The sequence below is a fragment of the Globicephala melas genome, chromosome 16 (genome assembly GCF_963455315.2).
Source record: "Globicephala melas chromosome 16, mGloMel1.2, whole genome shotgun sequence".
In the NCBI taxonomy this organism is placed as follows: Eukaryota; Metazoa; Chordata; class Mammalia; order Artiodactyla; family Delphinidae; genus Globicephala; species Globicephala melas.
Window position 1 is genome coordinate 46,008,005 of NC_083329.1, and position 12,053 is coordinate 46,020,057.

The window sequence follows — 12,053 nt, forward strand, 5'->3', positions numbered from 1 at the left end:
GGGATTGTGGCGGGGACCCCTGAGAGCCGGGAACCAGACTGCGTGGGCTTGGTGTTGGGGCCGAGGTGGGGGGACGTCTGTCCGGGTGGTGGACCCGAACGGAAGGGCTGTCCCACGGGGTCTCCGGCTTGCGACGGCGCTGCCACCTCCCCTCCAGTACCCAGAGTGGGCTGAAGGCATTGGGAGGGGGTTTTCCATGAAAGGAGCGCCCGGGGCACTCCAGGGCCGGGCGGGGGCGAAGGCAGAGGGAGACTCAGGCTCTGTCGCTGTTTGCTTTGCAGCCAGGCCAGATCTACGCGTGCCTTGTCGGTCCCGCAGTCACCCTCCCGAGTCCTGGCCGTCAGGTCGATCCGGCCGTCGGCGATGTTTTATTTCCACTGTCCGCCACAGCTAGAGGGTGAGTAAGCGCCGAGCCAGGAGCTGCTCCAAAAGGCCGGCGCCGGCCAGAAAGGGCCATAGCAGCAGCTGGGGCTGGTTGGTGGTTGGGTCCCTGCTCAGCGAGGGGCGCAGCCGCCGGAGGTGGGTAGAGGCGCCTTTGGCCCTCTCCCCACATCCGGCTCCAGCCTTCCACCCCATTGCCACCTGCCTCCTACCTCCCCCCACCCCCCCACCGGGCCTGGGCGGGTTGGCCCCCGGGGCTATGAGCGCTGCCAGGACCGGCGGATCCTCCCAGCACAGATGCTGGTGTCACGCCTCTAATCTGGGCTCCCCTGCCCAGGGGGCCGCATCAATCTTTCACGGTGTTTTGCAAACATCCTGATAAGCCGTGGTGGACTAGGTGACCCGCAGGGTCCTGGGCCGGACGTGAGCAGGACCCCCCGCTGCCAGGCTGCTCTCACTCCCTGCCCAAGGCCATCTTGCTTGGCCAGGCCAATGTGGCCCTCAGGAGCAGGGTGGCCCTGCTCACCACTGCCAGAAGTGCCCTGGCATGGCTGCTCCTCTGTGACTCACTGGGTTTCTGACCTCAGACGCTAACCACTTCCCACTCCCAGGGCCAGCCCATGACCAGGGTTTGGGTCTTTGAGGGTCTCCGGTTCTTAGAAGAAATTTCGCTTCAGGATCCTTGGTGTGGTCTCTGCACTGGGCTGTTAGGCGGGGGTAGGTTGGTGAGAAGGAAATAGCTTGGATTCCTGGTCTTGGGGGCTCCCCGGGGGTGGGCCGTCCATACAAGAAGGGGATTTCTATGTACCAGGCAAATGCAAAGCCACACACTCTGGCCCTTTAACAGCGCCTTCCTCAGACCAGTAGTCTGAGCCATGGGCTGCTAGGACTTCTATAACTGGGAGCAGAACCAGGACTTGGCTTTGGCAACCTACTCCTTTGGGGGTGGGGGTGGGCAGTGAGTGAATTTTGGAGGGGAAGAAATCGAGAAAGGCACGGGGCAGGGCAAAAGGTGTGAGACACTGGGGGGACCTGAAACATCAGAGCATGCTCCTTCACCTTGCCCTGGTTACCTTGAGCAGTAGCCGGCCTCAGCTGGCCAGCGTACACAGGGATTTCAGAAAGTTTGTTTTGTTTTTCCCATGGAAGCTTTTAAAAGTTCAGTAGCATTTTCTAAAGGAGGCTAATGAACACCAGGGTTCAAGCCCTGCCAGCCCGATCCGCATTCCTAAGAAGGGAAGGCCAGACACTTGGCTGCATTTCACCTCCTTTTACTTCCAGTGACCCATGCAGATGGGCTTTATCAAGGTCTGAGAGGTTCACCCCCTGACACCTAGGACTGTGGGGAGATCCTCTGCTTGTGCAGTGGACACGCCTTTTCTGCATCCCTGAACCTCAGGTTTGGACTGATGGATACTCGGCAGCCCACCCTTCCAGTTAAAGTGGGAAGGTTGAGGTGTGGGCGTTTAGCAGATGGTGGGCTGCCTGGGTGACTGAAGGGGAAAGCCCAGTCTGCAGGGTGGGTTGCAGAAGTCACCTGGGGAGAGCCCTGGCCAGCCTGTCGTGGCCCCAGCACACAGAGCTGCTTGCTGTCCTCAGCTCAGCTTAGCTCACCTTTCCTTCCCACACCTGGGGCACATCCCGCCTCAACGCTTATTCTGATTGCTGTGACCAGAAGAAAAGGAGATGGGTCTTTAAGAACTTTTTTATTCCTCTGCAGATGTGTTTCAAAGGCAGTTTTACAGAAACGGGTGTTTTATTTTAGTTTAGTATTGCTGTGGGGGGAGGTGGCCTGCTGACGATGGAAAGGCTGAGAACAGTTCCTTGGAATCTGACTTCTCATTATTGCCTATCATCTTTTTAATTGTAATTTTTTATTAATCTAGAGAGGCATATAAGAGAAAGCAAAGCATGGCTCATAATCTCCCTTCTCAGATAATTTTGCTGATATTAAACTAGAAAGTATTACATCTACCTGCTTAGGAAATTCAAATAGAACAGAAACTTACACACTGAAAAGTGAAATCCTCCTTCTCTACCTCTTTTTCTAAAGATACTCCCTATTGTTGGTTTCTTGTGATTCCTTCAAGAAAAACACGCTCTCGCCTGCGTTTACCCTCATTTATGTATTTTTCCTTTATATGTTATGCCTTATTTGTGCTGAGATCATACTGGCACATCATTCAGGACTTGCCTTTTTTCACTTTATAATACAGATTTTGGCGATTTTTCCGTGTCAATGTATGCAGATCTACTGGCTTCTTTTATTATTTTTTAAATTTATTTTTAAAATAAATTTATTTACTTATTTGTTTTTATTTTTGGCTTTGTTGGGTCTTCGTTGCTGTGCGTGGGCTTTCTCTAGTTGTGGTGAGTGGGGGCTACTCTTCGTTGTGGTGCGCGGACTTCTCCTTGTGGTGGCTTCTTTTGTTGCGGAGCCTGGTGCACGGGCTCAGTAGTTGTGACACGTGGGCTTAGTTGCTCCACGGCATGTGGGATCTTCCCGGGCCAGGGATCGAACCCATGTCCCCTGCACTGGCAGGCAGATTCTTTTTCTTTCTTTCTTTTTTTTTTTTATAAATTTATTTATTTATTTTTTTGGCTGTGTTGGGTCTTCATTTCTGTGCGAGGGCTTTCTCTAGTTGCGGCGAGCAGGGGCCACTCTTCATCGCAGTGCGTGGGCCTCTCACTGTCGCGGCCTCTCTTGTTGCGGAGCACAGGCTCCAGACGCGCAGGCTCAGTAGCTGTGGCTCATGGGCCCAGTTGCTCCGCGGCATGTGAGACCTTCCTAGACCAGGGCTCGAACCCGTATCCCCTGCATTGGCAGGAAGATGCTCAACCACTGCGCCACCAGGGAAGCCTGACTGGCTTCTTTTAAATAGCTGTGTAGTATTCCATTATATATTGTTCAGAAGGTGCCTACAATTGTGCACTTAGGTTGTTTCCTTTTTTTTTTTCCTGTTACCATGTTACCAGGAACAATATTCTCGCTCCATTTTGGCACACTTTTAAAGTATATTCATAGACTACATACCTGTATGTGCACTTAACATTTTTGATGGATATTGTCAAATTACCCTCTAATAAGGCTGCACAAATTCATGCTCCTACAAATGGTGAATAGTGTGTACAATTCATTATGCTTTTAACTGTACTGGGTATAATTGTGCAGCTTATTGTTTTGGCAAAATGTTTTGTCTAATTATTGCAAGGTTTAACATTTTCATAACATTATCAACCATTCTATTTATTCTTAAGTAAGAAGCCTGTTCTCATCATTTCCTCTTTTCTATTAGGTTGTCAATCGTTGTTCTTATTAATTTGATGAACTGTCAGCTTTTTTTAGGATCCAGTTTGACATGCAGTGTTTCACTTAAAGATACTATATGTACACTTTGTGAAACAATTTGGGACAAGCAGGTAGAAGTTTGTGAGGCTGATTGTGATTTGAGGGCCTCAGAGCTCGCATTTCATCCTCACCAGTCAAGTGCTTTGTTTTAAAAGGAAACTGTTTGGTTTCCCGCAAAATAATGGAAATAAGACCACTTTGACGCTGTCCCTTTGAAGTTCCCAATGAGCTGGAGAGAAATATTTGTAACTAGGATTTTGAGGAAGAAAGCAATTTGGATGGGATGGTGGAGGGAGAAGTTTTCACCAGAGAGTGGAGGTCTTGTGACCAAGGATGTGCACTGGGGAGTTGAATAATAAGTAGGAGGGACTCCGTTTAGCAGATAGAATTTTAAAAAGCCGAAGGACCTTGCTTCTTTGGGACTGAGGTCCTTCGGAGGGATGGTGCCTGGGCAGTGTCACTAGCCAGCTCCTAATGGCGAACATGCAATGATTCTGAGACCGGAGCCCATGGCAGGTACAGCGTTCACTGGCTAATGGGAACTTGCTCATTTGTTTTCCTAAGAAGCCAAGTAAATGGTGGACTGTCAAGTCAATGGTGTACGTTTGGAAAATGACCTGAATGCACATTTGGGGCCAAACTCTGCTGTGGCTTAATCCGAGCTTTGGAGGCTGGCAGGGAGGACTGTGGATGCCTTTCTTTTCACAGAAGTGGGAGTAGTGGGTCCTTTATGAGCCTGGCCAGAGGCTCCTGTTTAAGTCTGCTTGGAATTCAGGACAGTCGCTATTGGTGCAGACTTCTTGTTAATTGACATCTATACAACAGATCCACTAGAGTCCTGATGAGCTGTGACCAACAGTATTAATATTCATTTATAAACTTCCTACCTCCTCGTGTCCTGAAGTTCTAGGAGAAAAGTGCTGGGAAAAGCTCTTGGTGATTTCATTCCTCCCCTAGCCCCAGCCTTTAATTCTTATTGTTGTAGAAACAAGGGAAAGTAAAATAACAAGTGAGCAAAAGGGAAACATAGAGGCTTTTATTAAAGGGTCAGAGGTAGAAGGGATGAGCTGAAGGCACATTGGACAGAGGTGCAGGCAGCTGGGAGCCAGAGGGCCGATGAAGGCTCCATCTCAAGTTAGTGACCCTTCCTGGCTCAGAGTCTAGAATTTCACAAGTGGACTTGGCTGTCTAGGGGAGTAAGGTCTCCACTCACCCTAAGAAATAGGCATAGTTAGGCCTAAAGTCAGAGATTACTGGGAGAGAGAGAAAGCATGAGAGAGTGAAAAAGAGGGAGCCTTAATTACAGGAGCAGAGAAAGATGCTTTAGGACAGACAGGGCTCCGTCTGGGTGGGATGCGTCACTGAGTGAGTGTGCGTGGCAGGGGCTCAGTGTGAAGACTGGGGCGCCCTGTGCTCAGGCTGATCCAGTTTGCTCCCTGCAGGCACTGCACCCTTTGGCAACCACTCTGCAGGAGATTTCGATGATGGGTTTCTGCGGAGAAAACAGCGCCGGAACCGGACCACGTTCACTCTTCAGCAGGTAATGATGTTCCCCTTCTGAGAGCCATCCACTTCCTGCCTCCAAATTAATCAGAGTTTGAGCAGCTCTTCTTTGTCTTTTAAAATAAAGCCAACTGATCATGTTAACTGGATCTTTCTGTTTTCTTGAACAATTCATGTGTCAAGGAATCTGTCTGGGGAGAGGGCAGAGGACTGTGACGTTATGATCCCAGATAGTCAGTGAAGAGGCAATGATGACGGCGCCCTTTTGTCTCAAGTTGATAGTTTGGGGAACATTTCCACATCAGCAATACAGCAACATCATTTCAACTTGGAAATAACCTTCTGAGGAAGGCAGGTCAGGTGTTCTCATCCCCAGTAGATAAATGAGAAAACCGGGGCCCAAGAGGTTGACTGATTTGTAGAAGGTATTGTCATCCATAAGTGGAAGGGCTACAACTGGAACCTTGATATTGTCTTTCGAGGGCCGCGGCTCCTTCCCTTAGATCCGTTTGTCTCCCAGAGCACACTGGAGCAGAAACCCTAGGCAGTTTCTGTGGGACTGACCCAGCGAGGGCTTCTGCAAGTTGATTCTGTTCTTCCAAGCTCTATAGTGAAAGCCGCGTGGGTTGCACTTTAAATGTAAATGCATTCAGATGTTTGCGCCTCTCTTATTTCCACCTCTTGGGGTAGCACTGAGGTTGTTAGTAAGTCTTAGCTCCCAAGTCTTCCGCGGTTGAAATTTTAATTCTGTGGGATCTTTCCAAAGAGCATTTTTCTCCCTCTCTTCCCCTACTTGATCTGTGAAACTACTTCCTCACCACACATAGCAAATTTGAAATACGCATCTGCTTCCTCTCACCTAGCCACATCCTCTCACCAGTAAATTTTTTTTTTTTCCTTTTACCAGCTGGAAGCTCTGGAGGCAGTTTTTGCCCAAACACACTACCCTGATGTCTTCACCAGAGAAGAGCTAGCCATGAAAATCAACCTCACAGAAGCCAGAGTGCAGGTAAACCTTCTTTTTAATTATTTAACTCTCTGATATTAAAACTGGCAAACTTTTTTTTTTTTTTTGACATCATGACTGCAGAGTGCACATTTGGCCAAAGAAAGCAAATGAAGACTATCTGTCATTTTCATGATGCACTTTAATAACATCAACATAATGTGGAATATTAGATTAGGTTGATTAATCGGTCATTCATAATTAACTAGTGATAATGTTCTACACTAATTTGTCCGCGTCTCTAAGGTACTAAATTACATCAATGCACATCCATTTCCTTGCTTTGGAAAAAAAAAAAAAAAAAAAAAAGAGCTGAGATGCTATTCTCAAAGCAGCTCTGACCACTCTGGGGTAAGGCCGGTCAATGGCAGAGAATTGTGTTTTCGTATGGGAACAGAGTAGGATCTGCTTTCCAGAAATTGCATCATGTCCAACTTTTCCCCAGCACGCGGACCCTTTCAGCGAAGTGGTCCGAAGAACATGGGCAATTTAAAAATCTTTAAACGGCAGCAGCAAAAGGGCTGCCTCAGAGCCGAGCGTGGCCCGTGGTGACTGTCTCTAGGCAGGATTTCTTTTTAGAAGCTACACGGTGATTACGTTTAAGTGCACAAACCCGTCGAGCCCAGCAGATGTGCCCGAACGCAGGAGGAACAGATTCGCAGCAGCGCCTCTCCGGGCGAGCTATTCTTTGAGCACAATTATATATTCATTTTATTTATGGGGTTTCCTCCATGCTGTTTCTGTTCTTTTTTATGTAGGGGCTTGGGGTTAAGACTATGCAAAGATCTAATTGTAGGAAATATAATAGTTTGCTTTCGGTTCCCCTGGGTCATGTTAGTATCTCTTAAAAACCTATGGCTGAAGAGAGATAATGGAATTCTGAACAGTAAATTGGGGGTTGTAAACAAATTATTTCCCCTATAATCAGATTATGTGATCCTGATTATTAAATCTGAACATGAATCATTGGTCATATGCGGGCAAATTAAACTGATTATTATTTGGAAATGAAAATCTCCTTTGGCCAGGATGCCGTTCATCCTTTCTTTTTTTAATGCCAGCTTGCCAATAGCTGCGTAAAGACTGAACTGCAAATTGAGATAAATGGCACAATTACTGAGCATTCAGAAGTGGAAGATCATAACTTCTCCCTGAAAGGTGCAAGGGTGAGATAGGGGTGGTGACAATTAAAGCTGGGACTTGTTGTTCGGGCTATTGTTGGCTATTATGCAAACAGACAATGGCTGTGAAGCATTTGTTTAGTGAGACTCCATGTGGGGACACGGCTTTGGTGGCGGGAAGGGAGATGTGTTTACATTTATACCCCTTGCTCATTCAAATATGATTAATGTTCTATAAAGCAGAGTCTTAATCGAAGCTGATGTTGTCAAACAATAACTAAATAGGGAAATAAACGACTCCATCATGCTCTTGCCTCAGAAGCAGGCGAACTGTCAGTGCAAAGTCATTAAAATATGATAATGAAAAATAGCTCAATTAAATGTTGTTATAGCTGTGACCTTCATTCAATTAAGATGCCAGAAAGTGTCTGCATTTTGCTTTGCATTTAACTGCCCTAAATTTAGAATATAGATAAAATCATTATTCAGTGGTTGCTGATATGTGCAATTAAAAAACCAACTAGATTAAAAAGAAAGAAAGAAACCCAGTTAAAGGAGAATGAAAATTCGGAGGTGGGGTGAGCCTGGAGACCGAGGCTCTCTCCTGGGCCAGTCTGCTGACAGGCAAGGAGGAGAGGATGCCCAGGGGAATAGGAGGGAGGTCTAGACAAGCCCTTTTTTTTTTTTTAAAGCCAGGAATTATCTTCTAGGAGAGAGGGGGAAGAGGTTTAGCTGCACTGAGTAAAGAGCAGCAGGACTTCACTGACCTCTGGGAACACCTTGGGCCCAGGCTGCCTGACTGCCCTGAGGCTGTCCTGCAAATGCGATCTTGGTCTCTAAGGCTTAAAGAATTCCACACCCGCCTCTAAGAAGGCACTCAGAGCAGGTGAATCACAAGCTGCCTCCCAACCTCAGGATGGTGGAGATAATAACACTAGCTAATGTTCACCGAGGGATTGATTGCTGCGTGCCACGCACTGTGCTTAGTATTTTGCATGCATCTCCATTAAATTTCCTAATGATGCTTGGGGGTGGCTGTTATTATTACTCTCAGACAATTTGGATTATGGTACCCAGCCAAGCCACTGGGCTTCAAATTGTAGATCTGCCACTTAGCACTTGGATGACCTCAGGCAAGTTAATTAAACTGTCTGTGCTTAGTTTTCTCATCTGTAAAGTGGGGGTAGTAGGACTACCTGCCTTAAAGGATTGCAGTGGATTCTAAACCAGATTCTCCGGGGTCCAGAATTCTCAACCAGGACTGACTCCAGAGTCAGTGTTTCTAGTGGATGCGCTGGGCTGATGGTCATGAACTTGCCGTGATGCGTCAGTGTTAAATCACACGTATGAGGCCAGACACACTCCGGCCAAACCTGCTGGATGAGAGAATGAGTATTTTTTGATGAGGAAACCCCAGGGCAGTATTTTACAAACTGCTTTGATGACGAATCCCCCGTCTCCCCGTGGGAAACACATTTCACATCAGATAAGTGTACTTGCATACCCTGAGTATTTCCACAAGATAGTACTTTGACCCTTGCTGTGGGCAGTGCATTCGGATACTTTCTATGATTTCACACTCATTAAAAAATGCCTGTCACACCTTCCGCTCTGGTTTTCTGACCCACCCATGAGTCTGAAGCTGCAATTCGGAGGGCACTGCATTGCTAGATCTTTAGAGAGAGGAGGCTGTGCTCCCGCACGCCTACTGCAGGGGAGCCGGGGGCACGGGGACCAGGCACCTGGGTTTAGGTTCTGGTTGCCTCCTTCTGTCTGATTTTCTGCCTCTGTTGGGTGTGTGCTTCCTTCGGGGATGCAGGTTTGGTTCCAGAACCGAAGAGCCAAATGGAGGAAAACGGAGAGAGGGGCCTCGGACCAGGAGCCAGGAGCCAAGGAGCCCATGGCAGAGGTGACGCCACCGCCTGTGAGGAATATCAACTCCCCGCCCCCTGGGGACCAGGCCCGGAGCAAGAAGGAGGTCCTGGAGGCCCAGCAGAGGTGAGGCTGGCTGAACCCAGGGCCTGGAGGGCTGGCGGGCACCCGGGATTGGGAACTCAGTGTGTCATTTTCCTTCACTGCCAGCCTGGGGCGAACTGTCGGTCCCACAGGGCCTTTCTTCCCCTCCTGCTTGCCGGGGACCCTCCTGAATACGGCCACGTACGCCCAGGCCCTGTCACACGTTGCTTCCCTGAAAGGTGAGTTTGGGCTCTGCTGCCTGCTGGTGCGGGGCGGGGGCTCTGCCTGCCTGCAGCGCCTCCAGGGGGATCATGGAGATGGTTTGCCTCTTCTGTTTGCTTGGGCGGGCCCATCCTTGCACCTGGGGCTGGTGTAGCTCCTTTTCTCCTTCTGTCTATCACAGCCAGGGTCATGAACGGCATCTGTTTCCACACGTGCTATCTTGTTTGCTTTCTACATGGCCTGAGAATGAGGGTGAACGTCATCTCACTGCACCAGCTGCGGAATTGGTTGAGAGAGGGCTGTTTCAGAAGGGCCATTGCATGTTCACGGACTGCTGCCTCCTGTCGGTACCAGTTTTAGGTGCTAGCTTGCAGCTCGTGGGTGAGGCCTGCGATGGACCGTTGTCCCAGCTCGTGACGACCCTCCCCATACGTGCAGCCTCCCCACCTGCCTTCCCTGGGGCCTCCTGATGTCAGGGGTTAGGATTTGTGGTTTTCTAAGATTTGCTGTCTTCTCAAAGGCTGTGGTTGTCTGAAGGATGGAAACCATTTGGGGCATTTTTGTCAGGCCCAGAGAGAAGGACTCTGGTGGGGCTGTCCTTTGGGGGTTTCTGGGTCAACCCTACTGGATGAATGGGTCCCTCCAGTGTCTTTCAATTCTTGGCCCCAAACTCACTCTTCCTGTGAGGAGACCAAGCAGCTGTGCTGGCCGGGAGCAGGGCTGGGCCCCAGAGTTCATCTGGGACAGTGAGTGTTAGTGTTGGGGTTTGTCCGTCACAGCGGGTCTGGGAGATGGGGGTGCAGGTGCGGGCTGTAGGCTTATTCCCCATAATAGGCAGTGGGAGAGGCCCCCCTAGGATGTTTCCTGTGTGCTCTGTTTTAGGGTCTGGGGTCTCCTGCCCTCGAGAGGTTCCCCCTCCTGCAGGTTGGTCTCGCACGTGCGTGTGCACACGGGCGCGCGCACACACACGCACACGCACACGCACACACACACACACACACACACACACACGCACACTGGCAATCTGCATTGCAAATGTAGTTTCTGGAGCCTGAATAAGGACATGATGGAGCCTCTCTAGGGAATCTCTGAAGGGAGAGAAGGGTGTTCTACGCACAGGGAACAACACGTGCAGAGTGCCAGGCGCAGGGAGAAGAACCAGGCTTGTCTGGGGAATGGCTGGTATGTTGGGTGCCCAAAGGAGAGTGCCCAGAGGTCAGGTGGAGGGGCCAGAGCTTGCAGGCCTTGGATGCCGCACTCCTGCATTTGGAGTTTCCACTGTAGGAGGAGGGACCCTGAGGCCTGGAGCCACTTCTGAGTGGTCCAGGCAGCTGGGCAAGTCGCCGTGCTCAGATGGCCGGCATGGGTTGATGGGGTTCAGCTCCATCCAGCTCTGCACCCCGTGCCCTGATAGTGCTCCCTTCAGCTCCAGGGTCTGTGTGCTCCAGGGGCCAAGTAGAGCCCCTTGCCACAGAGTGGCCTTGGGGCGTATTCACAGACACAATAGGCTGAGGGGGCACTGTGAAGATGGGGTCCCAATTGGAAGGGGCTTCCAGAAGGAGATTACCACTGGGACTTGGGTATCATTCAAGGAGCTGCTCTGGGTGGAAGAGCAATCCTGTGTCCATCTATGAAATCCTCTCTGCTTCGGTGAGGCCCAGCTCAGTTCCTGAGAGTAACCGTCTCTTTTATCAATGTTCTCTGCTTGCCCCACTCCAGCCTCACGAGTTGAAGGTGAATCCCACGTCTCTTCGCTGGGGCAGTTGGGAGGGGTCTGGGGCAGAGCCCAGGCCCTGGTGCAGGCCTGAGGTGTCTGAACGAGTGGAGAGAGGGCCTGGCTGCTGGCAGGGAGGGTGGGAGTGCCTGCCTGCCACTGCGAGGCTGAAGGCACTGATAAGAGGGAGACAGAGGACAGAGCAGAAGGAAGAAGGGCTGGTGGGAGGGGCAGGTAAATCTGTCATTCTCCTCTTCTTCCTTTACTCGTATGTACTCCCCCAACCCCAGCACATCCCTTGGGGCCTGACCTGTGCCTGCTTCGCTGGAAACAGACTTTCCTCTGATGGAGGGATGGGGCGTTGGGGTGTCAGGATCCGGCAGAAGTGCTGGAAATCACAGTGTGCTCACCAAGCCAGGGCACAGCTTGCACATCCCCACTGGAAGGTCTTCCTGGCTACGATCAGGGACACGAGGTGTGCTGGGGCAGGTGACACACTCGGATAGTTCCAGAGCCGGGCAAGCGATGAGCGAAGCGAGTGTGTGTGGGCTTTGTCTTTGCTCCCCCAGATACGCAGCCGTCTTGGTCTATACGTTATTCTCCCACTTGTGAGAAAGGGGTGGGGAAAAGGCACGTTTCTCTACGTCAGAAGCAGTTATGCGAGGAGCACGCTAAGGGGCTCCCTGAGATTCGGCAGAGGCGGGCTGGGGAGCATTTGCCCACTCCAGGGTCAACTACTGCTCACGTCAGCCGATGGTGGCCAAGTGGGTCTGTGGACCCCACATTGCCAGAACTATTGAA

General features: G+C 50.2%; 1 protein-coding gene across 1 annotated transcript in view; it reads left to right on the top strand.

The window, feature by feature from the left end:
* Nucleotides 1-363: 363 nt before the first annotated feature.
* The window catches only part of DRGX (dorsal root ganglia homeobox), a 30,699-nt gene continuing 19,009 nt past the window's right edge, over nt 364-12,053 (top strand). The window contains exons 1-5 of the mRNA XM_030847648.1: nt 364-397; nt 5,173-5,270; nt 6,141-6,242; nt 9,180-9,358; nt 9,443-9,555. Coding sequence (XP_030703508.1) covers nt 364-397; nt 5,173-5,270; nt 6,141-6,242; nt 9,180-9,358; nt 9,443-9,555 — 526 coding nt within the window. The remainder of the gene's footprint in view (nt 398-5,172; nt 5,271-6,140; nt 6,243-9,179; nt 9,359-9,442; nt 9,556-12,053) is intronic.